At 42.8% G+C, this 26,738-nt stretch overlaps 1 protein-coding gene and 1 long non-coding RNA gene across 8 annotated transcripts in view; one reads left to right on the top strand and one right to left on the bottom strand.

Annotated features, from left to right (window-relative positions):
* The window catches only part of LOC117151252, a 116,862-nt gene extending 103,466 nt beyond the window's left edge, over positions 1 to 13,396 (top strand). The window contains exon 3 of the long non-coding RNA XR_004461031.1: positions 13,321 to 13,396. This is a non-coding gene — a long non-coding RNA (uncharacterized LOC117151252). The remainder of the gene's footprint in view (positions 1 to 13,320) is intronic.
* Positions 1 to 26,209, bottom strand: part of LOC100743206 (potassium voltage-gated channel protein Shaker) — a 183,903-nt gene extending 157,694 nt beyond the window's left edge. For all 7 annotated transcript variants that reach the window (XR_004461025.1, XM_024364902.2, XM_033318870.1 and 4 more), the window contains exon 1: positions 26,013 to 26,209. Coding sequence is in view for 6 of the 7 variants with exons in the window: in XM_024364902.2 (XP_024220670.1) it covers positions 26,013 to 26,182 (170 nt within the window). In the remaining variant the exon portion in view is untranslated. The remainder of the gene's footprint in view (positions 1 to 26,012) is intronic.
* Positions 26,210 to 26,738: the final 529 nt, after the last annotated feature.

Raw genomic sequence — 26,738 nt, forward strand, 5'->3', positions numbered from 1 at the left:
CTGCAGTGAAATATTGGATTGGTAACTAAGTGATTGCGGACTTCATCAATACTACCTAATGACAACAACAACAAACAAGGTCTTAAATATATACAAAGTCTTGCTATCTCGAACCTTAGCTCGAATAAACAAATATCCTGCAGTGAAATATTGGACTGGCAACTAAGTGATTGCGGATTTTGCCAATACCACCTAATGACAACAACAACAAACAAGGTCTTACATATTTACAAAGTCTTGCTAGCTCGAACCTTAGCTCGAATAAACAAATATCCTGTAGTGAAATATTGGATTGGTAACTAAGTGATTGCGGACTTTATCAATACTACCTAATGACAACAACAACAAACAAGGTCTTAAATATATACAAAGTCTTGCTAGCTCGAACCTTAGCTCGAATAAACAAATATCCTGCAGTGAAATATTGGATTGGTAACTAAGTGATTGCGGACTTTATCAATATCACCTAACGACAAAATCCGCGGTCACTTAGTTGCCAAGCCAATATCTCGCACGGATGTGACAAAGGGAAGATACAGAAAGAAGAATATGTTGAGAAGAGGTTAAAAATAATTGAAGAACTAATAAGGGAGTATGCGAAGAAATCGATGAACTGGCGGGAATTGGGAAGCGAGCGTAGCCAGATAACGAGTCCTTACGAGTTGATCCATAGAAAAAGGAAAAGCTGCAAAGGCGGCGCGTTGAAACGACCGACAACGTGCTGCTACCGCCGCCTATGCAGTCTATTAAACATAGATAGGAGTACCGCATTGCCGTGAATCGGCGTGGGGAAGTGTTAGGGGTTTGCTGCGCCGTTCTCTCTCTCTGTCGGTTTCTCCCTCTACCTCTCGCGTTCTCGCACTCTCTGTGCCTCCACGCGTACTAAGCTACGAACACCGCTATACCAGACACTACAGAACCTGTACTGAACCTGTGCGGGCTATACGAGGGATGAACAAACTGCGGCCCCAGGTCAGATGCGCAAGCTTCTCGCTGCTATATTTACTTTTACCTGTTCGCTTACCTGTGCGACATGGTCGGACGTTGGACGTCGCGTCGTCATGTTTTATTACGCAACGCTGGTGGCGTTCGGTAATGTTTTTACGCGAAATTTCCCTGCACCGCGTCGTCTGTGGGCTTTATGGAAATTTTTGCTTTGTCACTTGCCAACACGCGAATTATTTGCCTACACGCTATTTCGCCATCTTAATCGTCGCTTAACTCGATGCGAAAGTTCAATGACGTTGCTTACGAGCCGATGAAGCACTCGAGGAAATGATCGTTGTATACTTCGATTGTATGATAATTCCGCGATCGTTATAACACACACCTACACGCTCCTGTGAAACGGATAGGAACGCTGAAAGCCATTTTCCCGAAATACAGCAACCCTTTGTGTAAATTTCACGCGGACAAAGCAAGCTTTGAAACAACGAAAGGTGAGCGAATAATGTTCAACGAATTATCAAACACGTTTACGAAATATCAACGGATTAAAAAAAAAAAAAAAGTATTTGCAGGAGAGGCAGAGGAAGATTTAAAAGGGAAATGGAAATCGGCACATCTATGTATTTACCCATCTGGCAAACCTTTCGTGATCGAATCACCGATTTTCCAGCCCCGCTGTGATTTATAACTATCGTTCTTCGATGGCTTCTCCTTTCTCTTTTTAATTTGTTCTCGTTAAATTAATCCGCCGCGCGACAGGTCGCGCTATAATTGTTTATCCGGTCGCTTACGTCCGTGCCATATTTCCACATTAATGTTTCATTACCCCGTCTATTTTTATAGCATCGCAGCGGCCATGGTCGGCAAACTTTTCTCCTCTCGCGTTCTCCTTCTCGTTCCCGATGAAGAAAAAAAAAAAAAAAAATACACGCCAGCAATAATCTGCGCTATCTCTTCTTCGTTTAACTCGCCAATCTTGCCAGCCATCCGTCCAATCGTTCCAAAGCGACCTAACGATTACCGAAAGTAGATTCATCGCTTCCCGTTAACGTTTCTTGATAGGCCAGACGCGTCGATACTCAATAACCAACCCCCTATCGACGTTCCATTGTGCGCTATAATAATCGCTTTTGACAATTACCCAACTAACAGGCTGATCTAGCTAAATCGATCGATTAAACTACCAGCGGAAACGTAGAAAGCTAGCTGAGATCGTTAAACATGTCGCTGGGAATAATCCACGGTCAGTTACCATAAATTCCCTCGGTGGAAATATTTCATAAAACGGTGAAAACTTCGTAATCGAAGCAACGAGAAGGAAACCGTCTACCCCGCGGGCCGCTGAAACTCGGTACACCGCTATTTTCCTCTGGCCGAGGGAAACTCGAGAATCGTTCGAAAATGTACTCGATCTCCGGGCGAAAAGTTTTCAAAAAATACCGAACTAACGATATAACATGTTGACTGCCACGTGTGTTATCAATGAAATCACCTTCAGGCCACGAGTGTCGTTGTACCAAGCGTACTCCGCTAGACTGACGCTGATATTTTAGATAACTTAAAATCTCTGGCCTAATTCGTTAGAACGTCGAAAAGAAAAATGGAAAACTTATTTCTTAGTGAGCGAAACAGCAGTGAAAAAGAAAGCTTTTACGAGGCTTGCAGAAATTCGGATAGTAGCAACGAGGAAGAAATCAGATTTCCTAGAAATAGAAATATAAAAAAAATTACACCGTCTGATTCTGACTCGGATACTGATAAGTGCAAATCGTAGTGATACTGAAAGTAATGAAGGTACTGCTGACGAGATTTGACAAGAATTGGTCATTGAGGAAGAAAGAAGAACCGATGATACCGAGGAAAGTATAATTCAGTTTGGTGAGTGGAATGAATCCAGTGGTCGACAAAAGTAATTTTCTTTTCCTGAGACAGACGGCCTCATTAGGCAATTACCTGGCGATGTAAATCCATATGATGTGTTGACGACGAAATAATAAACTTACTTGTATCAGAAAATTGTAACAAGGAAATATGTAAATATTAGAAGATTTAGAGAATTGTTATCTGTAAAATTATTAGCGTTGTCTGAAAATACAAAAAATCCTCAAAAAAGCATAATATCGCCGTTGGGAAAAATGATTCGGGAAAAGGCATTAGACGCGCATGCAAACTATGTTATGTAGATAAAAGACGTCGAACGGACCGATCAAAGACATAAGAGAATTTAAAGAAAACAACAACTTATTGTCCAAATTGTGCCGATCAAACTTAGCTTTGTATAGAATGCTTCAAACTTTTACATTCTGAATAATTTTCTTAATAAACCATTTTCGTATTACTTTTATGACAATTCAATAGTTTTATTATTTCCTGTGGAATATCTTTTCAAATACCTACGACGATCCTTCGCAAGTAGTGAAATAAGCGTCACCCGAATATGGGTGACGAGACAGTCATCGTGATAGCAGCGCGGTGAAGTTCGGTAAAGTTAACGGTGTGCCGAATGGCGCTAGGCGGAGGGCAAACAGTGCCGGTTCAGTGTCACGTAATTTTTGCTCGGCCGAGAGAGCGTGACGAAACGTTTGAGACGATAATAACGGGACGCCGGGACAACGGAAAACCGGTGCCGGGTTACAACCTCGCTCTTGCCCTCGTCCTCGTTTGTTATTCTTAACGTCGTTGCAACCGCAGTCGAATCTACGCGTACCACTTGCACCCTTCTCCGCCAAACCCTCCCATTTTCCACACTTTTGCATCGCGCGAAATGGCTGTCGCCGTTTCATCTCCCCGCCCCATGTGCTCGCTTTTTTTCCGCCGAATAAAACTTCTATTCCACGACATAGCGTTTTCTGAAAGGCGTTTCATCGTCTGCCTGGCCTCTGCCGTCTCTTTAGTCCGAGATGGCCTTCAATTCCGCCGCGCGATCTTTGCTTCGCGCTGTTATTTCTCCGCGATTACACGCGGAATCTGCGTATCGCGAAACTACTGTATCTCGTTAACGCGCCGCGAAATCTCCTGTTAAAATCGTCGCTCGTTCAGCGACTGCCTTTTCACGCGAATTTCTTTGCTGTTTTCTTAATTATACGCCGTCGAATAGCCTTCTTTCTTGTATCTGTGATGGGCGGTGAGACGCGTTGTTGGTTAAAGCAATAAGGAGACGAGTTAATTCAATGGACTATATTTACAGATATTTTAAAATGTAGAATGCAAAGTTAATCGCAAGGGTTGCTCGCTTGATGACATTCGTTATGAGATTGCGCGATTCTAATTGTTATGCTGACTGATTCGTTATACTTATTCGCTCGACTGACTGACTAACTGACTCGATACTGATATTCATTCGCACGACTGACTGACTGACTGACTGACTGACTGACTGACTCGATACTGATATTCATTCGGATGACTGATTGACTGACTGACTCGATACTGATATTCCTTCGTATGACTGACTGACTGACTGACTGACTGACTGACTGACTCGATACTGATATTCATTCGCTGGACTGACTGACCGACTGACTGACTCGATACTGATATTCATTCGCACGACTGACTGACTGACTGACTGACTGACTGACTCGATACTGATATTCATTCGCACGACTGACTGACTGACTGACTGACTGACTGACTACATTCGCTGGACTGACTGACTGACTGACTGACTCGATACTGATATTCATTCGCACGACTGACTGACTGACTGACTCGATACTGATATTCCTTCGTATGACTGACTGACTGACTCGATACTGATGTTCATTCGCACGACTGACTGACTGACTGACCGACTGACTGACTGACTGACTCGATGACTCGATACTGATATTGACTGGCGCGACTGACTCTTGGAAAACATAGTCGTCTATTTGTACTAGTCGAGAGGAGGTGCCGGGAGGTTTGAACTTGTCGCCGATTGTGGGTTGCACGCAGCAGCGAAATTGCTTTGTCCAGAATTTATTTATTACATTATATGCGTATATATATAGTGTTAATTCTCTGTGGCAAATCAACTACGTGAGGTATCTTCGTATCGAAACGTCTTTTAACGCATAAGCCGCTACATATCTTTACTCGATGCGAATTTGTTTGAACGCATGCGAGCAGCGTACGAGAATGTTAAACGTAGAATAGAGCTAAAAAAGATCGATCGCCGCGTTATTGAACTTTCTGCCAACGTGAGTTCGCATTTGACGCGTCACGTCGCCCTGACACCAAATCGACCGAAGAAGCGACGTCGTTTCGGCCTTCGCAGACACAAATCCGACATCGTCGTTCGTATCGCCCATCGAACTTACGCCACTTCTGGATATAAGTATATGTATGTACACGTACTTGTATGTGTATCTGACCACATACATGTGTACATAGCGCGTATAACATGACGCGTGTACATAAGAAAAGGGGTAGGGAGCTTTCGTATTCAGACGTATTCAGAGATACGTCTAATATCTTTATTTCTACTATCGTAACGCGCACAGTTTACATGCTGATTTATTTAAATGAAAGAGTTTTGCATTTCCAAGGAAAAAAGAACCGCAGATCGGCGCGTGACAATCTGTATAAATAGAATGGGCGTTTCAGTGGTCACTTTAAAAATATACCGTGTAAACGTTGACATGGTTGTAAATCATAAAGCAATAGGATTGTACGGCTAGTGAGAAGGTAGTAGGTTTATGCGAGCCAATTTTACCGCGAATAATTACACGTCCGGCGGCTAAAAAAGGTACAGGACGGCACGGAAATATGGATCTCGTTAGAGAGAAAGTGTTACGATTTAACACGGCTGGAAATGCTAGATAAGCGAGCGTTTCGAGTAATGAAAAGCCACCTATTGACCGGACAGAAATGAAGGAGCAAGGCGTTGCACGGTGAGCCGCGGCAGAGGCGAACGAGTCCGCTGCAAGCGGACAAAGTAGCCGAAACCAGCTACGCCTCGTCCCACGTCTGCTCTTACGTGTTTCTGTGTGGCGCGAGCTTGTAACCAGGCGTCGCTTGCAACAGGTGCTTAGACAAAGGATAGTGTCTAACGGTGCGCTATCAACTTCCGAGGACTTCTTTCTTTCGCATCGGTGATGGACGTAACGAGGGATCGGGTACGGACGGAAGCTTCACCGTCGAGCTGCGCGACAGACTTTCCCTTCCGCGGGATTCTTCTCTTTGCATTGCGTTGAAGCGTAACTTCGAACGCGATCCCAGCAGTCCGAGAACGTGGCCACTCCACGGAAAAATGCTGTGCGCGCAACGTAACGCGCGAGTATTCGTAAAACGTAATAGAAAAAAAAGGGAAGAAAAGGACCGCGGCGCAAATCGATGTTCGACCCGCAAAAAGCGAAGCACTCGTGGAACAATAGCGTGGACGGCGTGAAAGGGTCTGGCGTGAAATATATAGCCACGTTGGGTGTAAAGCCAGCACGCGTGTTCACAATTAAACGTTAAGTGGGACGCTCGATTGATGTCCGATTAATAATAGCACGAAACGAACGAGAGTTGCGTGGCCAACTATTAATCGCTCTATTATTGCGATCAATACGTCACGTCGTACTTGCGATGTATCCTGAGTCCGATAAACACGAGGATGCGCTTATCGGCCGGGGACACATCCTCTAGGCTCGCGGATCCTCCAGTTCGATCTTCGATTCTCGCGTTTCACAACAGTCGCTCCGAATTGTTTGTTTCGAAAGAAACGCGTCCTGCGAATTTACGATCGCTTTTGACACACACGCGCGCTATTTCGCCAAAATCGTTGCCATTCGCTGAAACGCTGGTTACAAAGCTGCTCGACGAACCGCGGAAAATCGAAGAGAAGGAACGTGAGATTGAGCGTTGAAACGTCACGCTCGCTTCTATCGACACCAAATTTCATTTGCAATTATTCTGTTTTTTTTTATCTTATATCGCGCGTTGGAGGAAACATCGTACGACGAGGAAGATCGAAATCTGTTCGCAGACTCGAGCAAACTGCTCGGGTGAATCTGAGTACGCGAATGGTTCACCGACGGTGGAGCTGTTTGTTTGGAATTGGCAATTGCAGCCGAATTCGTGAATTCTGAATTCGCTAAACCTTCGTTCCCGCAGCTCTCACTTTTTCTTCCACGCGCGATTATACAGGGTGGTTGGTAACTGGTAGTACAAACGGAAAGGGGGTGATTCTACGCGAAAAAAGAAGTCGAAAATATAGAATAAAAAATTTTTTTTATTTTTTTTTTAATTTTTCCATCGAGACAACGATCTACAGTGAGACCCGTTATAACGTACAGCACGCGTACCGAGCGAAAATTCAAAATCGATTTTCTCGAAAACAAAGCCTCAGACGAAAAATTTTTATTCTATATTTTCGACTTCTTTTTTCGCGTAGAATCACCCCCTTTCCGTTTGTACTACCAGTTACCAACCACCCTGTATAATCGCGCGTGGAAGAAAAAGTGAGAGCTGCGGGAACGAAGGTTTAGCGAATTCAGAATTCACGAATTCGGCTGCAATTGCCAATTCCAAACAAACAGCTCCACCGTCGGTGAACCATTCGCGTACTCAGATTCACCCGAGCAGTTTGCTCGAGTCTGCGAACAGATTTCGATCTTCCTCGTCGTACGATGTTTCCTCCAACGCGCGATATAAGATAAAAAAAAACAGAATAATTGCAAATGAAATTTGGTGTCGATAGAAGCGAGCGTGACGTTTCAACGCTCAATCTCACGTTCCTTCTCTTCGATTTTCCGCGGTTCGTCGAGCAGCTTTGTAACCAGCGTTTCAGCGAATGGCAACGATTTTGGCGAAATAGCGCGCGTGTGTGTCAAAAGCGATCGTAAATTCGCAGGACGCGTTTCTTTCGAAACAAACAATTCGGAGCGACTGTTGTGAAACGCGAGAATCGAAGATCGAACTGGAGGATCCGCGAGCCTAGAGGATGTGTCCCCTTTGTCCGAAAAGTTTCTTCCGTTTTGTAAGGAAATAACAGACGCACAATATTTTGTATCAGTTTATTGAATTATGCACGAACATAATAATAAAAATAGAACGAAATGGATGATACCTAATCGAATAAAATAATATAAAACAGAAACCTTATGAAACGAAAGAAACTTTTCGGACAACCTAATATAAAACTCCGACGTTGTGGTAAATCTAACGTGGCTAATTCCATTACCGAACCTGATATTTAACTGTAACGGTAATTAGGAGCGTAGAACTCTGCACAGGTTCGCGAGAACCGTTTTGCCACGATCTACTGCCAAGTAGAATTCCTAGAACGTCAGACGAAACGAATTAGTCGCGTTTGAATGTGGCTGCGGCGTTTTTAATCGCTGGCCAGATTCGGATGTTTTCCTTGCGTCTCGTAAATCATCTCGTAAATCATCGATCAAGCAAAACCAGGAATGAAAAAAACGGAACGTAGAACTTATCGAGTTCGCGTTACGAGCTTTCCATCGGACAGATCCTGACCAATCGTTTTATCGTGCAAATCCGCAACCGGCCAACTCGTGTTTCCACGACGGACGAATGGCGCGTGTCAGCACGTTGATAAATGCATCGGCGAACAGCTTGAACGCGCCGCTGAAAAATCGAAGGAAACTGGGATGACCGAGCAAGTAGCAAGTCGAGAGCGAAATAATTTGCTCGCCTTTGCCATCTCTTCGCAATGCAATCGCAATTTTCAATTCGTTTCAGCAGCCTCTCCGTGAGTTTCTCACCTCTCTACCGATCGTATAATTATCACGATAGAATTAGAAGTCTTCTACGTTTCCAAGATATCCTCCATTCATATTCGAAGGAAAAAATAGCGCGCGATATCGACCAAGCAGCGAGCAACATTTGAACTGTAACGATGACGTCGTTTCTGAATCAGTAACGATCGCCAGATGCCGAACAACTCGAGATTCGAAATCAACACTGTTCTCGAAATTCGTCGCTGAAAGCGGATTATACAGGGCAGGTGTACGATGGAACAATTATTCGAGCGATTCTGCGTGTGAACTGCAAGAGAATTTGAATGGAACATAAAAATGAAACGCACGGGCTAACGGAGGCCGAACGGTTGCGACTTAAGGGGGTGTCCTGAATTAGAATGTTCTAAAACAGCGTCTTTTTGTGATTTTTTTTAGAAGGGTAAGAAAGAAATGATGTTATTGAATTTTGAAGTATGGTTTATATGTATATTTAACGAATGCAAAAAAATTTGTTTTAAAGTAAAAGAGAATATTATAACAGATTTGTGAGCCTATTTCATGGGCTACAGTTTTCAACGAAACTAAAAACCAAAAAAGGATTAAATTATTATATATTTTTCTTCTCGATGAACTAAAAAAGTTCGTCAAAAAGTTTATTTAAATAATCGTTATAGTACCTTAAAGTTAGTTTCTCTTTTTAAAAAACTCATCTTGTCTTTAAACTCGACAAAATTTTTAATTTCACACTATTTTCTGCCTTTTTTTTCGTTCACCGAGGAGAACAATATATAATAATTTAATCCTCTTTTGGTTTTTCGTTTCAGTCAAGAATTACGAGATGGATCTTTCACGCCGATTGAAAACTGCAGCCCATGAAATAGGCTCGCAAATCTGTTATAATATTCTCTTTTACCATAAAAAAAATTTGTTTGTATTCGTTAAATATATATAAAACCATACCTCAAAATTCAATAACTTCATTTCCTTCTTTCCCTTCTAAAAAAAAATCACAAAAAGACGCTGTTTTAGAACATTCTAATTCAGGACATCCCTTTAAACGTCCCAAGACGTCTGACCGAAACTGGGACAAACTACTGCCTAAACAGACGGACTCTGCATTATGTCTCCGCTAATAAATCTGACTAACTAGACACGCTATATATATATATACGATGCAAGAATGACGACAGTTGCTGCAGATGTAGCATATTAATACAGAACAGGAGTGAAATCGTTCCTTCGTCTCCGTAGAAAAGCGTTGACAACTTGCTCGCCAAACTAAACTGTACTCGTAAGCGCATCGTCGTACAAACAATTAATTTAGCGTAATGGTCGCAAGCGTCCTAACTTGTCGCGGCTTACCGATGTACTAAATATGCCGATCAACGATGGAATTTTTTAATCCTACCATGAGAGATCGTCCGGGCGAATAGAACGAGTAGCGTGTGGAGTTGAACAGGAAAAAAAGAAAATGTTGTAAAACCAAGTATGGTACAGTGTGCTGCGAAAAACGACCCTAGAAGTAGATGAAAGAGGCTGGGCGACAACGAGAGCGTATACGATGGGGTGAGTGTTGTGAAGGATGAACGGTAGCTACATGATGAGAGGGTGTTTAAAGCGAGAGCCAAAGAAGAGAGGTTTGAAAGAGTATTAAGGAGCAGAACGTGTTAAGAGAGAAAAATTGTCACACGTATGTCTAACTGTTTAGAGAGAGAACTTAGTGAAATATCTTCCTGTAGCTGTGTATTCTGAAAATGTATAGCTTACGCGAGAGTAAAATTTCTCTATCTAATATTCTATCCTATCGTGCAATACTCGTAATGATAATCACGCGGTAGTATATCTCCAATAATGAAATCATTTTCGTTATCAGCGTTACTGCCAGCTAGCCTAATTGATCGCTGCGATTATTAACGACAACGAAGTTATAATTACCTTCAATCGTTTTAGAGCATTACCGCGCGCTATCTAACGACAAATATTTATTCAATGACGAAACGATCACGCAGAAAATATTGCAAATATTTTTTAAGCGCGTGCTATCGAAGCGCGTTGTAACCCTGCCTCGAAACTATCAACCGATTATGAACCGAGCGCGTTCGATATCAATTTTCCCAGCGAAGCTGAAATGTAATTAGCTCGTCAGGATGATTTACGAAACCGCGCACGATGCAGAAGCACGGGCACACTTTCCATCGGTATTTCCGTTTCTCCCATCGAGATTAATTCGCCGCGGCCCAGCCGTCAACGTTATTAGAATAAAAATCAACGGAACGGAAGGGAATTACGCAAAATCTTGGCGGTGCAGTTTGCAGAAGAAAATCTATAAACCGAACCAAGTATCCAAAAATGTATATCTTTTTTTTTTACTTGAAATTAATAAAGACGAACACGTGGAGGCTAATGAGAGTTTTCAAAATTTAATAAAAGGGACGTGCTCGTAATTGAAAGGCAACAGCTTCCAAAATTGAGTGGATATTTCAATATTTTCAAACTTCTCACCGCGAGAAATTTAATCACGAGATAAGTTTAATCTAAGTTTAGTCTTCGTGAAAGCGTGCACGAATATGCACACGCTTTCGCATTTTTCCACACAAGTAAAAGTGGCTGCTTCGCAAAAGTTAATTGAGGATAAACTATGGGAGGACGAACACTCGGGGAATTTGAGCTCGTAGGCGCGGACATGTACATTGTGAAAATGAAAAACCTTTCGCCGGTATTTTCTTCTCGCAGTTGAAACATATTTTCCTTCTAACTCGTCCCGCCCCTAATTTTCCCAGCAAATTTCCCTTTTTCCGACTCCTGCATCTCTCCGCAAGATACGCGAACACGTAAGTTGCGTATGGCAACAATTTTCACCTCTCGCGTTATTTTCCCTTCTCGCCGTTGAATTTCACACCTTCCTGAGCGTTCCTCGGCGACGACGCAGCGAGTACCGAAGCACGTGCTACCAAAACTGTCCCCGCGTCGTTTAGCCGTCAGAGTCACGCGATTAAAATACAACTGTGCAAATTAATTTTCGCTATTTTCTAATATCGACCAGCCAGCATATTTCTTTCCATTTCTTTGCGGCATGTTCGCGGAAAAATACAGCGTGGCAGGCCCCATAAATCACACCGACTTTCGGCACCAGACGACTATTCATAGTTGATCCGAGCGTGTGTAGGACCGTGCCTTTGTTGGCTGTGTAGCTCGCGTGATCTATAAATACATCGCATATAGGCACGAAACGTCGCGTCGCGTCGAAAAAACTTTCGCATTTCCACGCCGGCCGTGTTTTACGTCGGCCCATCTAACGGCCTTTTCCTCGCAAGAGCATCGTACGCGATTCGATACGCTCGAAGGGAAACAAATTCATTGGTTAGCCATGCGACAGGCTATTTCTTGGAACGCGCCCGGTGTCGCTTAACTACCTTCCAGCTCTCAGACCTGAATTGAATACTTTTTACGATATTTTTCCATTACGTATTCGTTGCTTATGAATGAATACGATGGTCATTCAAGATACATATGTGGTGGCACTCGACCACGGAACTTCGCAACGGCTTCGCGACACAAAGCTCTATACCTTTAAAGCGTAAGGTCGATATGCCTAATGGTACCATCGATATCCCTACGGTTTTTTCGCCGAATATTCGGAGGAATGCATGTGGCGGACATCTAATAAACGCGTGCGTAGTAGGGATATCGAAAAAAATCCGCTTGGTTTCGAACAAAAGATTCATTCTGCGCCGAGCTGCGAAGTGCGAAAGGTTTAGCGTCATAGCGAAGCAAACACAATTCAAGATACGTGATTCTTAACCACACCAGTCAAATTGACTGGTTTTACAATTTTATTTTAAAATTCCTACCTCGTGTTATATTTTTCCCCCGCAATGGTGTAATGACTTTCGCAACGATAACTAAAAGAATAATATAATGAATTTTATTTCGTTCTTTACGTATTCAAACTGAAAATAATTTTGTATCGAGGCTACTTGTACCAATACCAGTCGAAATGACTGGTACTTGTCAAAGTGTAGAAGAGTTCTGCAATCTGTTTATCGAAGGCCAATTAACCAGTTTTCTCGTTTTCTACAATTTGCCACACGTTTTTCAAATTTTTACCGCGTATCATTCGATACGACGATATCAGTTATCAGGAAAGTTCCGGATCGATCGCTAGATCGCTGGATGATAACACTAGAAATATCACACCAGTCAAAATGACTGGTTCTACAATTTTATAAATGTGTCAACCCTCGCTTAGGGACCATACTACGTAACATGGAATTGCTTCTGTAAGAAAGTAATAAATCAGTAATATTTATTACGTATTTTTTAAAAGATAAGTCATTTTGACTGGTTTTGGTAGAAATAACTTCGTGTTAACTATCGGTAGTTCTAGTGTTAACTCTTGATAGTTAATCGTTAATCGTTAATCGTTAATTGTTGATCGTAAATTGTTGATTGTTAATAGTTTAATAAACCTTTTTCGTTGAACGAGAGTATTTCTTGTGGACACTTCCACCAACCACCTCACATACAACCGATGTTTCTTCGACCAGTCGCGGAGAGACGCGATCGCGAGGAAGCGTGCCAACGGGAGTCGTAAATCCCCGTTACGATGAGACAATCGACGACACGATTTGATCGATCCCCTATTTCGATTAGGATAATAGAGGTAGTTTAATGAGTAGAATGCTTGATTAACAGTTCAAAGATATTAGGTCATCCCATAAGTTCGTGCCGTTTTTCGAGCGGTTATATATGTTATCTTTTTTAAACACCTATGAATCGTTGTCCTAGGTATTTTCAGAACATTTCGCATCTCTTGAACTGTCGAACTTCGTGATTTTTCAACAAGATCCCGAATTTTATCTTCGTCTGTCCGAGGAAGACGCCCCCAGCGTTCCTCGTCTTCTAAACAGACATTCCCAGCTCTAAAACGTTGGAACTACTTCCTACAGGTGCGAGATGAAAGCGCATTTTCTCCGTAAACAGCACATATGTTTTTCGTGGCAATTGTTACAGAACTTCCTTTCCGAAATTCATATAACACGAGATGTCGAAAATGGATAAATTCATATAACACGAGATGTCGAAAATGGATACGCATTTCACTCGTGATTTTTTACTGCTAGAAGTCACTCTGTTCGCTATATTACGATCTTATACCCACGAAAATCTGCTCTAGCCTGTTCTCGATCAGCTAAGCTCAGGTGCATTGGTCCCTTATCGCCGTATGTTTATAAATCGACACACGAAATGTATACACAAAAGTCGGCACGAACTTATGGGATGACCTAATATTATACAGGGTGGTTGGTAACTGGTGGTACAAGCGCAAAGGGGGCGATTCTACGCGAAAAAAGAAGTCGAAAATATAGAATAAACAGTTACCGACCATCCTGTATATTATATTACACAGTCGAAAATATAGAATAAAAATTTTTTTTAATTTCCCCATCGAGACAACGATCTACAGTAAGATCCGTTATAACGAGACGCGATAAAGTGCACGCGTATCGAGCGAAAATTCAAAGTCGATTTTCTCGAAAACAAAGCCTCGAACGAAAAATTGTTATTCTATATTTTCGACTTCTTTTTTCGCATAGAATCACCCCCTTTCCGCTTGTACCACCAGTTACCAACCACCCTGTATATTTCCAACAACTTTGTAGAGAAAATAGTTACGCTGGTGCGTAGATAGCAAAATAGGTGGCTGATCTAAGAGTGGAAACCTGGTAAAGAGATGTTGACTGTTCTAAAGATGATGAACCAGTGAAGTTCGGTGGCGATACTGTCGCAAAGGAAAACTATTATTCGATGGTGATCGCCCCACCACTGGAATCCCGGGAAAACCTACGTTTCCACAATTTTTACCTGATGCAGCAATAACCATAAGGAAGCTCTTGACTGGAAGATGTTTTATGCCAATTAACGGCCTTAACAGTAAATCAAAAAGCCTTTCTTAGGATTATTACGGTCCGCTTAATTCTATGTGCACAGCTGGTGGCCGCCTCGAACGTAGAGTCACCGACCTTGAGGTGTGTTACGACCGTTCGCGGAGAGACGCGGTCGCTAGGAAAACGCGTCAGCGAGAGGCGTAAATTCTCGCTACGATTCGGTTAATCGACGCCGCGAAATAGTCGTTCCCCTGTTTCGATTAAGATAACAGAGGTGGTTCAATGAATGTAACACTGTATAGTAAGTTATATATCACCGTTTATTCTAACAACTCGTAAAGAAGACAGTTACGCTGATGCGTACGTATAAGATGAATGAGTGACTGATCTACGGGTGTATTCCCGGTCAAAGGATGATGACTGTTCGGAGGATGGAAAATCAGTGCTGTTCGGAGACGATGCTATAGCGTAGGAAAGCTCAGGATGGGTGTGTCTAGCGCACGGGACCATCGGATTTGTTGGTGACGATTTCGGCTAAGAGAGTGAGGGAAATAGGCTTCGTTGTTGATTGGTTAAACGAAGGTTGGTGGACTAGGAAGGGTCTTAGCCGCCCTCGATAGAAAGTGGTTAGTAGGAGGAAAGTTGCATCGTACGTTAGAAAAACTAACTTTCCCCTGTCAAGTCGTAGTAGGCAACGGTCTTTAGAAATGATTCGGAAAACAGATGTTTGTTCGGTTTGAAGAACCTCGACTAGGAAATTCCTGAGATTTATGGAAGGTACTGGAGACTATTGAGGGTACGCAGTAAGTATCCGAAGACGTCTGGTTGCCATCTTGCCCGCGGTGTGTGACCTGGTCTAGGTAGAGTGTTACGCGACGTAACAAGGTGAAATATTCGATTCGATTAAGAGGGATATGGTGTAAGGCATAATTTCTATAACGAAGCTGGCGGCTTAAATAAATGTATTTGACTCGTCTGGAACGCGAACCTGGAAAATAGTCCGGGTATTGGTGAGTGTTCGACACGCGAGTAGAAAGAACAATGAAAGCAACGCTGCCTCGGCTTCTTCCATTATCATTTATTTCCCTTAACACCAATGTATCGGACGTGCTCGATCAAATTGACCGCAAGCCATTGATTCTTACTCCCTCCACCGGCTCTTCACCTATACAGGTATCGTGTTGGCAGATAATATCGAGAAAGCTCGTCGATCAAAGTTCCTACGACGAAGAACGACGGAGTTTCGTCGAAGGTGCGAAAACGGAACGCCGCGGTATAATATAAAACTAAGTAAGCTACGAGCGACAGATAAGAATCGCAGCAGATACCAAGTATGCAAATGTCGTTGGCGAAGGAAACACCAGCTAGAAAGATATTGCATCCGTTTAAACTGGCTACCATTTTTGATACCTCTTATCATCGATAAGGGTGAAACAAAGCCGAGAATCGTTCGATCCTTGAGATCATCTTCGGCCGCAAAGATGCTCCTCAGGCGAACAAAAGGCGGATCGTAATCGCCGATTTTACGTTCTCCGCCGATGGTCGTTTTCAGCAAATAACCTTCTCTTTCTCTTCGGACGCAACGCACGCCGATTTAACCAACGAGGCGATCGGCAGCTCTTCAACGATCGCGCTACCAGCGATTTTCTATTCGGCTACGTTCGTAGATATTCGGCGTCTCGTTGCCAAGATTCAATCGGAGTATCGAAATGGGACGTCTGGACAAAAATCTCTTGGATGGATTTCGCAGCTATGGGAACTAGGAAAATCTATTTTGCACAGGTGGGCGAAAATTTCCGATTTACGTCCGGCAAACATGTACTTGCCGCGATGTACGTGGATGTATCGTTCTGGAAGGTTAGAGAGGGGCAGAAGGTGGAGGATAAAGAGAGAAATCGGAGGGAATATCCGCGAAGAGTTTGTTCTATTATTTAAATCGCTACAAACAAGCGCACGAGAATTCTCGAGACAGGGAAAACAGTCCTCGCCGATTCTTTCGTCGAGATATAAATTCCTACGAGGAAATAAAGCTCGCTGGCCTTTCCTCGGCTCGAAAAAGCTTTTCTCGCGGAAATTTCAAGTTTATTTTCGCAAAGTAACCAACCGTGCGAATAAACCGCAAACTACCATCTTATGTTTACCAAGCCCCGATGATTCCACGATAAAGCTGTTCGAGTATTATTCAAAATAGTCGAAAACTCGACCATTAAAAGAGTTAGACTTATATTTCAACGGAATGATAGAAACCAATTAGACACACGTGCTATATTTCGTGATAACTGATACAACTATCGTCTGGGACAAGATCGCTGGAAATATTAATATCGTTCATTTTTCACGAGCAATACGAGCAATATACCAGATAGCAACGGGGAATTAAAGCACAGGCGATGTATCTGCGCTGCTAAAATACCTGCACCACGAAGATAAAATGTAAGAGGTTTCTCAAAGAAGCGATTAGAGTACCTGATCTTTAGTTCAAGAGCTTTTAGGTTCGAATCTCGTACGAGCTCTTTAATTCGTCTCTGGGAATTAATATTCTAACGTTCCTGGAAGGATCGATCGTCGATAAAAGAAAAGTGAAATTGTGAAAAATTCTTAGACGATTCTCAGCTAACTTTAATATCTGGTGAATCTGGTAAAAAAATATATGCTTTGTTTCTATAATCGAAAGTGACTATTAAATCGACCGTTTCTTGGACGAGCGAGTGGCATTTAAAATGTTCGACAAATTCTGCAAATGCAGATTGTTTCTCGCGATATTAGTCTGGACGCAATTGGTCCGTAAACGAAACATTAGTTGCACGTATCAATCGTATGGAACATCGAATTATGTACAGGCATTCGTGCAAGGGAGCAGCAATTCGCGATACCAGAAATGAACGAGCTATTCGGTGCGATCACAAGGCGGTAGTTAATTCGGTTAATTTAAGGAAGATTTATGGAAACCTGGCTGCGCGCAGGAAACAGAAGATCGACATCTGTTGCTAACGAATGACCGAATCGCTAACGAATGGCTCCGATACTCGATACACCTTCGTACAGGAGCAACTCGTCGATCGATGTTACGATCAATGAGTAGCCTGCTTTCCGTGTTAGATTCATAATGCATTTAACAAACGATGAACAAAACCTTCCTGGCTATTTTAAATATTAAATCCGTTGTCGTTAATGGCGTACGATACGCATCGAAGAAAATAGGTAAATTTCGACGTGTCAAAACGGATCGTAGTTATTAATTACAAACTTTGTTGTTAGTATGAGTTAGTTAGAGAAGTGTGTACGACCAAGTGGTTGGTATAATAACTAGTCGTGCAATTCTCTATAAAGTGGCATGGTTAATAATGCCACAAGCCATAAGAGACCTATTCCTTTATTAACGTCTACCTTGAATTCGTAGATTCGATCGATTTCCCTTTTTCTCTTAATTTTCCTATCGAGGGATTTGATCATTTTTCGAATAGCGAGACTTGTAGATAAGAAAGAAATACACGCTGGCACGGAATCGTTTGGAATAAATAACCCGTTTCGAAAGTCGAAAAATGAATTTAACTAGGGCAAATAATTCTGACCTTCTCGCCGATGAAGTATCCCGAATCCGACAAACTTGGCCACAAACTCTTGGCCGAGAACGACATAAACGCGCTGACAAAAGCAGAATTATTAGTCGCAGGAACGAGATACGGGTAGAGAAGGAACGAATTTAAGATATAACCAACGAAACGTAACAAAGCGGTACGTAACAGAGATAATAAAAGAAATTTTTGGCACAGCGTGACGTAGCAAATCCCAATCGAGTTGCCTGGGAATAGATTTAGTTGGCACGCGTAACGCCATGTAGAATGTGACCGTGGGCCGAACAGGAAGCAAAAACAGGGTCAGGCCAAGCGAAGTTTGGCCGTTCGTCAGACTTACCAGGGCCACCGCGTCACCGTTAAAAACCTCCCATATCGAATACGATCGCCGCTAAGTGCGCCGACAAAAAGCGTAAGACTTTACGAACGTCAGTCGATTAATTTGTTGATAAAATTAATGCTGCCGCTTGGGAACAGGTTGCCGCTTTCGTAGAACGAAAAATCATCTACCGGACGAAAGCGTCGATGCTACGGAACGCCGTAATAGAAAGAAGCAGCACGTTCCAGTTCCGCTTGTGCGGTTTTACTTTCTGTGCTGCTGGCATACGCAGATTGCTGTATCGCGTATTCATGGCCCATTAATCCCTTTACGGTCAACATGTTGTCATGTCCGCGCGATTCACCCTGGCTCCACTCGGCTGTTTTTTTTTATACTAAACCGCGGCTTCAGCAATCTGTTGAAACTTATATTAGCGAGAAATTAGCGCGATCGTCGGCAACTATATCTTGCCATATCGCGTAAAACTGTATTTGAAAATATTAATCAGTTGCGACCTCTTCAAATCTGTCGGAAAAGCTAAACGATGACGAGTATGCTCGTCAAGCACAGGGTATGTGTGGCTGTCGTAACGTGAAATTAAATTGTACCGAAATGTCCGTTTCACTTTTCAATTTTATCACTGGGTTTTACCGCAATTGGAAAATCGCAATTTAAACAGCAAATTGCAACTACTTTTTACGCATGACGAATATACTCGTCATAACGCAAAATATTGCCGTTGCTTCGTGACGAGTATACTCGTCATAACGCAAAATATTTCAGTTTCTTCATGACGAGTATACTCGTCATAACGAAAAATATTTCACTTTCTCCATGACGAGTATACTCGTCATAACGCAAAATATTTCACTTTCATCCTGACGAGTATACTCGTCATAACGCTAAATATTGCCGTCTTTTCATGACGAGTATATTCGTCAGAAACAGCTAATAACTGGGTAATGGTTAACGCGTTAAGAAGCGATGCTCCTTAATTACGTTAGAATAAAGAAAAAAAGTACGTATCGTTTGGCTAAATCGATCGGGAAAACGAGCAATGTGACGAGCAAACACTGTCGTAATTAGAAATACAATTATAGCGTGACAGTATACCATAGAATCGACGAGTGTATCCCGGTGGGCTATTACTTCCTGCTGGCACGATGGATTCGAGGTAATCCTCCAGTTTCGCGATTCTCGGTGAAATATTTAAACGACGACGTAACTTGTGCCACGGGACTAGGATTAGTAGGATAAATATAGCCTTAAAGCGAGTGAAAGTTACAAAGACGAGTCATATCGTTGATAACCTTCAATGACAATGCACCTCGACCACCGGCTATCCTATCGTTGACTTCAATCCACAAACAATACACAAAGCTATTACGAGTTAGCCGTAATACAACTGGCTTTTATTTGCGTCTACAGTATCCATGTAAATATATTTAGAGTTAGAAATCGTGCTGTTACACTACTGAAAGATCTATATCTCCATACATCTACCGATATACCTGTCGTTTGTTTAAATATTAAACGTTTGCCTTATCTTGTAGCCTAACGAGATGTCTGCCTTTTGTTTCTACAACCATTATCACCTTTTGTTTTATTTCATCCTGTTATAGAAAACGAGTAGAAAATCAAAAAAAAAAAAAAGAAAAGAGAAAAGGGAAGATCTGATTACTCTACCAAAAGTCGAGTTTCCTCTTACATATTCTCTTACGTACGAGATAACGAAAATTTGCAATTTTCCAGCATAACCGAGCTGCTGGCCATAAGGATTAACTGAAATAAACGTCTCAAGTTTTTGAGATATCTAGTTCGGAATTAAAACTCTCGCGGTTGATTGTGCAATCTGCATCGGAAAACATTCACCGGAAAAACGAATATCGCTGGAGGGGAGTTTGCGTTGCGAAATGAGGGGAATGAAAATTCGGATTCAACTTCGGATCGCCTTCACGTCGCCACAATAAGAGAAATTTTACGCGCGATCTTCTCTCGCGTTTCAGCTAGCGATCGATTTAACAAGCAAATAGAAAATCTTCCTTCCTCGCTTGAAACCCTAGCGCTCGTCTGCATATTCGTAACGCCTCTGCCGAACGGTCTTGTATCCCGTCACTTGAATATTTTCAGCAGGGCAAGTGTGATGTCATTAAAAGAAGCGGTTCGCGTCCTGAATCGCAGCGCATCAATATCGCGTAATTAGTAACCGCGGCAGTGCATAATTAACAGCAACGAAAGGTGTTTCGTCGCGTTTGTATGTCACGAACTCTGGCTTCGCGTAAATCGAAACTGCGTTTGCCAGACAAATATTACGCAGCTCTATGGTCCTCTTTCTCGCGTGCGACAAGATCCTCGCGAATTGTACAATTGCGCGAACTTCTCTTTCCAACGCTCGGATTGATCGCCTCTGCGACGCGATACCGATTTTCTCGATTTCGATGACCAGACGCGCGACCACGCCTGTACCCAAAGAATCCCACTTTCGCTGCGATTTATCCAGCACTCGGTCGATAACGTAGGATTTAGAGCGGGTTAATGCGTTTCTCCGAATCCGGATCGCCATCGCGATAACATTTTCGTTTACAGTTTCGAGGAGCTCGCGGATTCCAGTGGCTCGATTCATCGTGATATCGGGTCGCGACAATTATTTCCAGACGATTTTACTCTGCGTCGGCACACGATATCGGGAACGTGTAATTGGTCGAATAGAACTGTATAAACCCGGCTGCATCAAACGTGTATTTACGCGTCGCCTCTCATACGAACATTCCATCGTTATAAAACGAAATTGCTTATGTCGGTGTTGGCGTGCGTATCAAATACTTTAGTAAACAAAATTTGCCAGTCGATATCGAATTCCAATAAGGAATATCGAGTTTGTAATTAACAGACGGATCAAAATAACAGTCGAAGATGCAAGGAGGGCGCCAGGCTCGCTCTTCCCCCTTAACCTAATTCATTGATCGAGTCATTTGACCAGGATAAATCATGTTCGAACATTTCTCGAATTATTAATTACGTTCATTGTCCAAACGTGAAAAAGTAATATACTGTTCCATACGACGTGTACGACAATGCACTCGTGATAGAACGATGGTTTCTTAAATCAAAAGACAGTGAGAAAGGAAGAGGAGAGTATTGAAATATGTATAATTTCGTGTACTAGACTAGTTTGGCCGCGTAGTAGCGACGCGCGTATGTGAATATGAGTGTGCGGAAGTATGTGTGTGCGCGACGTCTCGAAAAACAGATGAATATGACTGTTCCATTGGCGGTGTTGTATGGAAGATGGCGAGACAAAGAAAGAGCTGAGACGCGTACAAATTTACATCGACGAAGATCTTGGAAATCGTTTATTAAATAAATCTATAACTATTTTAATATGAATCCTAAGTGTAACCTTAGCGTTCCTTTACTTTTATTTCGGCAATTAAGATCCACAATTCTCAACAGAGAGTTTCGCGTAGATTAATATTATCTAAGGTGGTTAACGCGTAGCCTTGTTTGATAAAGGAACGAGTGGATGAATTTGTAATAACAAGATATATTGAGACAAGTATATGTAGAGAGATAATGTATGCCGATTTCGAACGTAGCTACAATACCAAAAGAATATCATAGGAAGCACGTTCATACATTTCTATCAACGGATGTTACCACAAGAAGTTAACCTTCCTGTATAACTGTAGTTAAAGAGTTGAAATGGAAAACTCCATACCTTTTTTAATCCAAATTTACCGAATGTCCAGCTGGACAAATTGTAAAGTACAAATTAAATAATAAAAAAAAATCTTTTCTAATGTTTAGTTTTCTTAGTCCTCGAAGCCATTGAAAATTGTTTAGCGATAAATCAATTTGAAGGGCCTCTCAGCCTCATAGTTTTTTAGGAACACGCGTTGCACAGATGATAACCATGGATAACTATGGATAACCATAGACCCATGACTTCGAAGCTCTTTCGTAAAGTAACGCTGCCAGCCTACGATCTGGACTAGCATACACATTGTACTTATACTTAAACTTGCTCAAATATATTTTTCTATTATACATTCATCCACACATTTTCTCTCTATCTCTCTCTCCCTCTCTGTTACGAGATAAAACCTTAAGACGACGATTACAAGAAACAGCAATAACAGTCTTGTAACTGAAAACAACGTCAGTATTAAAAAGCACAATAATATGGATCTTTGTCAGTTTTTGAGTTTTCCGTTTCAACTTGAAATTTTTCCTAAGGCAATTGGCCGCTACGTATCAATGCAAAGTAAATGCACGAATAATTGCACTCAGAGAATTACGGGTAACGATGGATAGGGCGTACTGACGTGTTACAATACGATAGCATAAAAATCACCACGTGTTAGTTCGCATCGAATCGGCGAATGTATAATTCGATACTCGACGCGTATTGAATTATCCGCAGGGAGAAGATATTCTCAACTGCATTGAGAGTGAAAAATCAAGTTTCTGTAGGAACGCGTGGGAATCGGTGGATCGAAGAAACTGCAATTTTCAAGCTCCTTTTAATAATAAATACGTGATAAAAGGAATTCGCGAAGAGAATTGACCGCAGTACTCGACTTGGCTAACGATACGGACAGTAAGGCGAGAGAGGAAGGTCGTACGGAAACGGGAAAGAGGATAGCGAAGCTACGGTTACTTCTTCTTTAAAGCGATATTGCTTCTTCCGGAAGATCATACTAATCGGGAATTCCTAATTAAAGTAGGCAACTGGAGAACATATTTCCCATTTTATCGAAATATAGTTCGCGTAGTATCGTGAAATAAACGAAATATTCTTCTAAGCGAAATTTGATAAATATTTCCAGAACAAAGTACTAGAAAAATTAGCCAGAGCGTAGCGGATGTGCAGGGTGGAATTTGCATAGGAAACGCAGCTGCCACTTGCAGCAAATTCGAAAAAGGAAATTAGCTATCCTTTAATGGCCCGTCCGGAATGAGTTTACCGAGCGTACCTTAGCATCCTCACGAAACAGGTGCTAAACGAAAACAGCCAAGATTTGTATATCGTAAAATGCGAGAAGCTACTCGAACCGGTTAACGACAACCAACTTGAAGAATTATTATTAGAAAAAAATATTAGAATTCTAATCTATCGTGCGGAAAATTGCCATTTCTTCGAAACTCTAGACCAAGCGAACCTGTTACACCTCGTTGGTATTTCTCCGCGTTTAACACCAGAACTATCACACCAGTGAAATTGACTGGTTTTACAATTTTATTTTAAAATTCCTACTTCATGTTATGTTTTTTTCCGCAATGGTGCAATGACTTTCGCAACGATAACTAAAAAAAATAATACAATGAATTTTATTTTCATTTTTGTGTATTCAAACTGAAAATAATTTTGTGTAGAGGCTATTTATACCAATACCAGTCAAAATGACTGGTACTTGTTAAAGTGTAAAAGGGTTTTTCTACAATTTGCCACACGTTTTTCAAATTTTTACCGCGCATCATTCGATATCAGTTATCAGGAAAATTCCGGATCGATCGCTGGATCGTTGGATGCTAACACTAGAAATACCACACCGGTCAAAATGACTGGTTCTACAATTTTATAAATGTGTCAACACTTGTTTAGGGATTATGGTCCCAGATGGATTAATAATACGAAAAATATACTGAATTGAAATGAAAAATTGCTTTTTTAAGAAAGTAGTAAATCAATAAACATAAAAATATTCTATTATTACGTATTTTTTAAAAACCAGTCATTTTCTCTGGTTTTGGTAGAAATAGCTTCGTGGTAACTGTCGGTAGTTCTAATGTTAAGGAGCATCGAGATCCGCGAGAAGAAGGTCGCGTGCTAACAATGGATTAGTCTTTCCAAAGGACGTTCAGGTTGGAAGACGAGCCAATGCGGAACGCGAGGGAAATTTTTGGCTACGACTCGGTAGACGGCCTCTGCGAATACGATCGGCGTGGACGATCGAATGGAAAGATCGGTCGCAGAGCGACGAAGTCGGAATAACAGGCTCGAAATTCAAAGAGAAAGTATTTATCAGAAAACAAGCAGGTCTGGCGCATGGAGCTGAATGGAAAAAGGGGAGGAAGCATTGTGAATGGCGGAGGAGCGATGCCTGTGTCCCTTTCCCTCCCACGTACCCCTTGCTTGTTGTTTGCTTTGGTGGCAACCTAAACCCTTGGAGAACGAAAAACAGACGAATAGAAAGAAGAAAAGAAAAGCGAAAAAGCGTAGGGGTGGTTTTTAATCGTAGCAACACTCGCTCCGGCACGCGGACTCGCTGCGCCACGATACGACGTTTACGGGCTGCGTTTGTATGCAGCAGCGGTTGCGAGAGTGGTGGAGCAGCAAGCGACGTGGCATTGTTAGAGCGGTGCCGAGGAAAACACTCGGCATCGTTGAAAACCAGGCGAAAGAGAAACAAAGAGGCCGATGCTTGTCCGCGGATTTTTCAAAATTCGACAATGCCCCGATGGGCGTATCGAGGCAGAGGACGTGGAACCATCAAAAGATCCTGCAGGAGTTTTGTCGCTCGGGCAAATAAAGCCAAAGCCATTGTACACGGTTATCAGCTTTGTTCGAGACGCTTCCGATATCGGAGATATCTTTCGCCACCCCTTCCCTGCGCGATTCACCTTTAATCTGCTGTCCGATGTCAGACCACGAGAAATATTTCCGTGCGATCAACGCGGCAGGCTACCGCCGATAAGCTACGTGCATAGAACTCTTCGTCAACGCGAAAAGCAGTGCTTTACCCTCTCGAGTGCTCTTTTTCACTTGACGGTTTCATTACACGGCTGGACCAAGCTCGGTAGCCAGCGACCAAACGTGCAATCGATATTACGAACGCGTGTGAGCAAACGGAAGAGAGATTTGCTCGAGATCGTCGTCTAAAGACGATTCTCTTGAACAAGGACGAAACACGTAGCAGGATGCTGGTTTCTTTGAATCGAACATTGCGCGCGGCTGTATCGACGAAAGAAGCAGAGGGTGAGAGAAGCTCGATCCCGTAGCAGATGCTGATATCGCGATTGAGCTGTAATTTATTAAATTGCCGCGACAGGCTGTGCAATCCCCGCGAGAGGAGATAAAAAGAGGCCAGTTAAACGAGTGGAAAACTAATGTTAAATTATCCGCATTTGCTTTCGATTAATCATCGCCTGATAGTAAGAAACGTCGAGGTATTCTTCTAGCCGTGAAAGCTATCACCGCGATTTTCCACGTAATTTCGATTCTCGCTTAAAACCTTTGAGGGGAGAACGGCCTGGAAACTACGATGGCTAATTTGGAAAACGCGATTTCCCTTCTTCCTTATAAAAATGATTAGCGCCACATGGTCGCGCTTGTGCGGAAGTAAAACGGCTGTTGAATTCGAACTCGTAAAGCGGAGTAAACCAACAAACGCAGCGCATTCGAGTACTCTCCGTTGAAAAAGTATGCTGGACTCTCGTTGAATACGAACTACCTCGGGCGAAAGCCCGCTCCATTCGGTCGTAAACTAGAGTCGGTTCTACGGCGTAAAGTTGATCGCGCGCGCTAAAAACTTGCTCTATAAAAAGGAAACTAAAAGAGGTAAGAAAAAGATAGAAGAAGAAAGAAAAGCGTAGCAGTGGTATGACTCACTGATTGAGCGTCCGGTCGTTGCTGCCAGTAGTCGCAGAGCCCTGAACACCGGAAGCGGCGGCAGCGGCAGAGCCCGAATCGTGATGCCTCCTCTCCTTGTGGACAATGCCCATTAATTTCATCCATGGATTGTTGGCCGCATGGGCGCCCATGCCGCCGCTTTGCCACATTGCGCTCGCCAGTCTCGCTCCTTCCTAAGGAGCCCTTCCTGGGCTCCGCACGATCTTCTGGCCCGGCCGAAACCACTGCTCTCTTCTGCGGCACCACTTTTTCCCACCACCACTTATCCTCCCCCCTTGTCACCTTGTTCTGCTCGCAGCACCTTTTCTCGATCCGTAGCCGATCCGATACGCCACCGCCGCGTTCAGAATTCGAGCGTTCCGCGTGCTCGTATCCGCCGCCGACAACTGCACTCGCGGCGCCACGCGCCTCGACCTCGATCTCCAGCCTCCTCTGCAAGCCGAAGAGGTCCGCGCGACCAATGTCCTCGACGGTTAGTAAATTGGAAGCAAGCTGCGCCGCTTCGCCTGCTTTGGCCTGCTGCCGCGGCGAATAACAATCGGTAAGAAGAGCGAACAGCCTTGAAATTAAGAAATCATGGTGGAAAAGAACGTAGGAGAGACGCAGCCGCCGACGCGGTTGCGAGTGCACTCTAGCGAGGACGCGGTTCGCAGGGCTGCCAGGCCCTGGGTAGGTGCGAGGTGCCTTGATCGGCCCCGTAGGCTC

This window comes from Bombus impatiens, unplaced genomic scaffold (assembly GCF_000188095.3).
Source record: "Bombus impatiens unplaced genomic scaffold, BIMP_2.2 scf_0019, whole genome shotgun sequence".
Classification (NCBI taxonomy): Eukaryota; Metazoa; Arthropoda; class Insecta; order Hymenoptera; family Apidae; genus Bombus; species Bombus impatiens.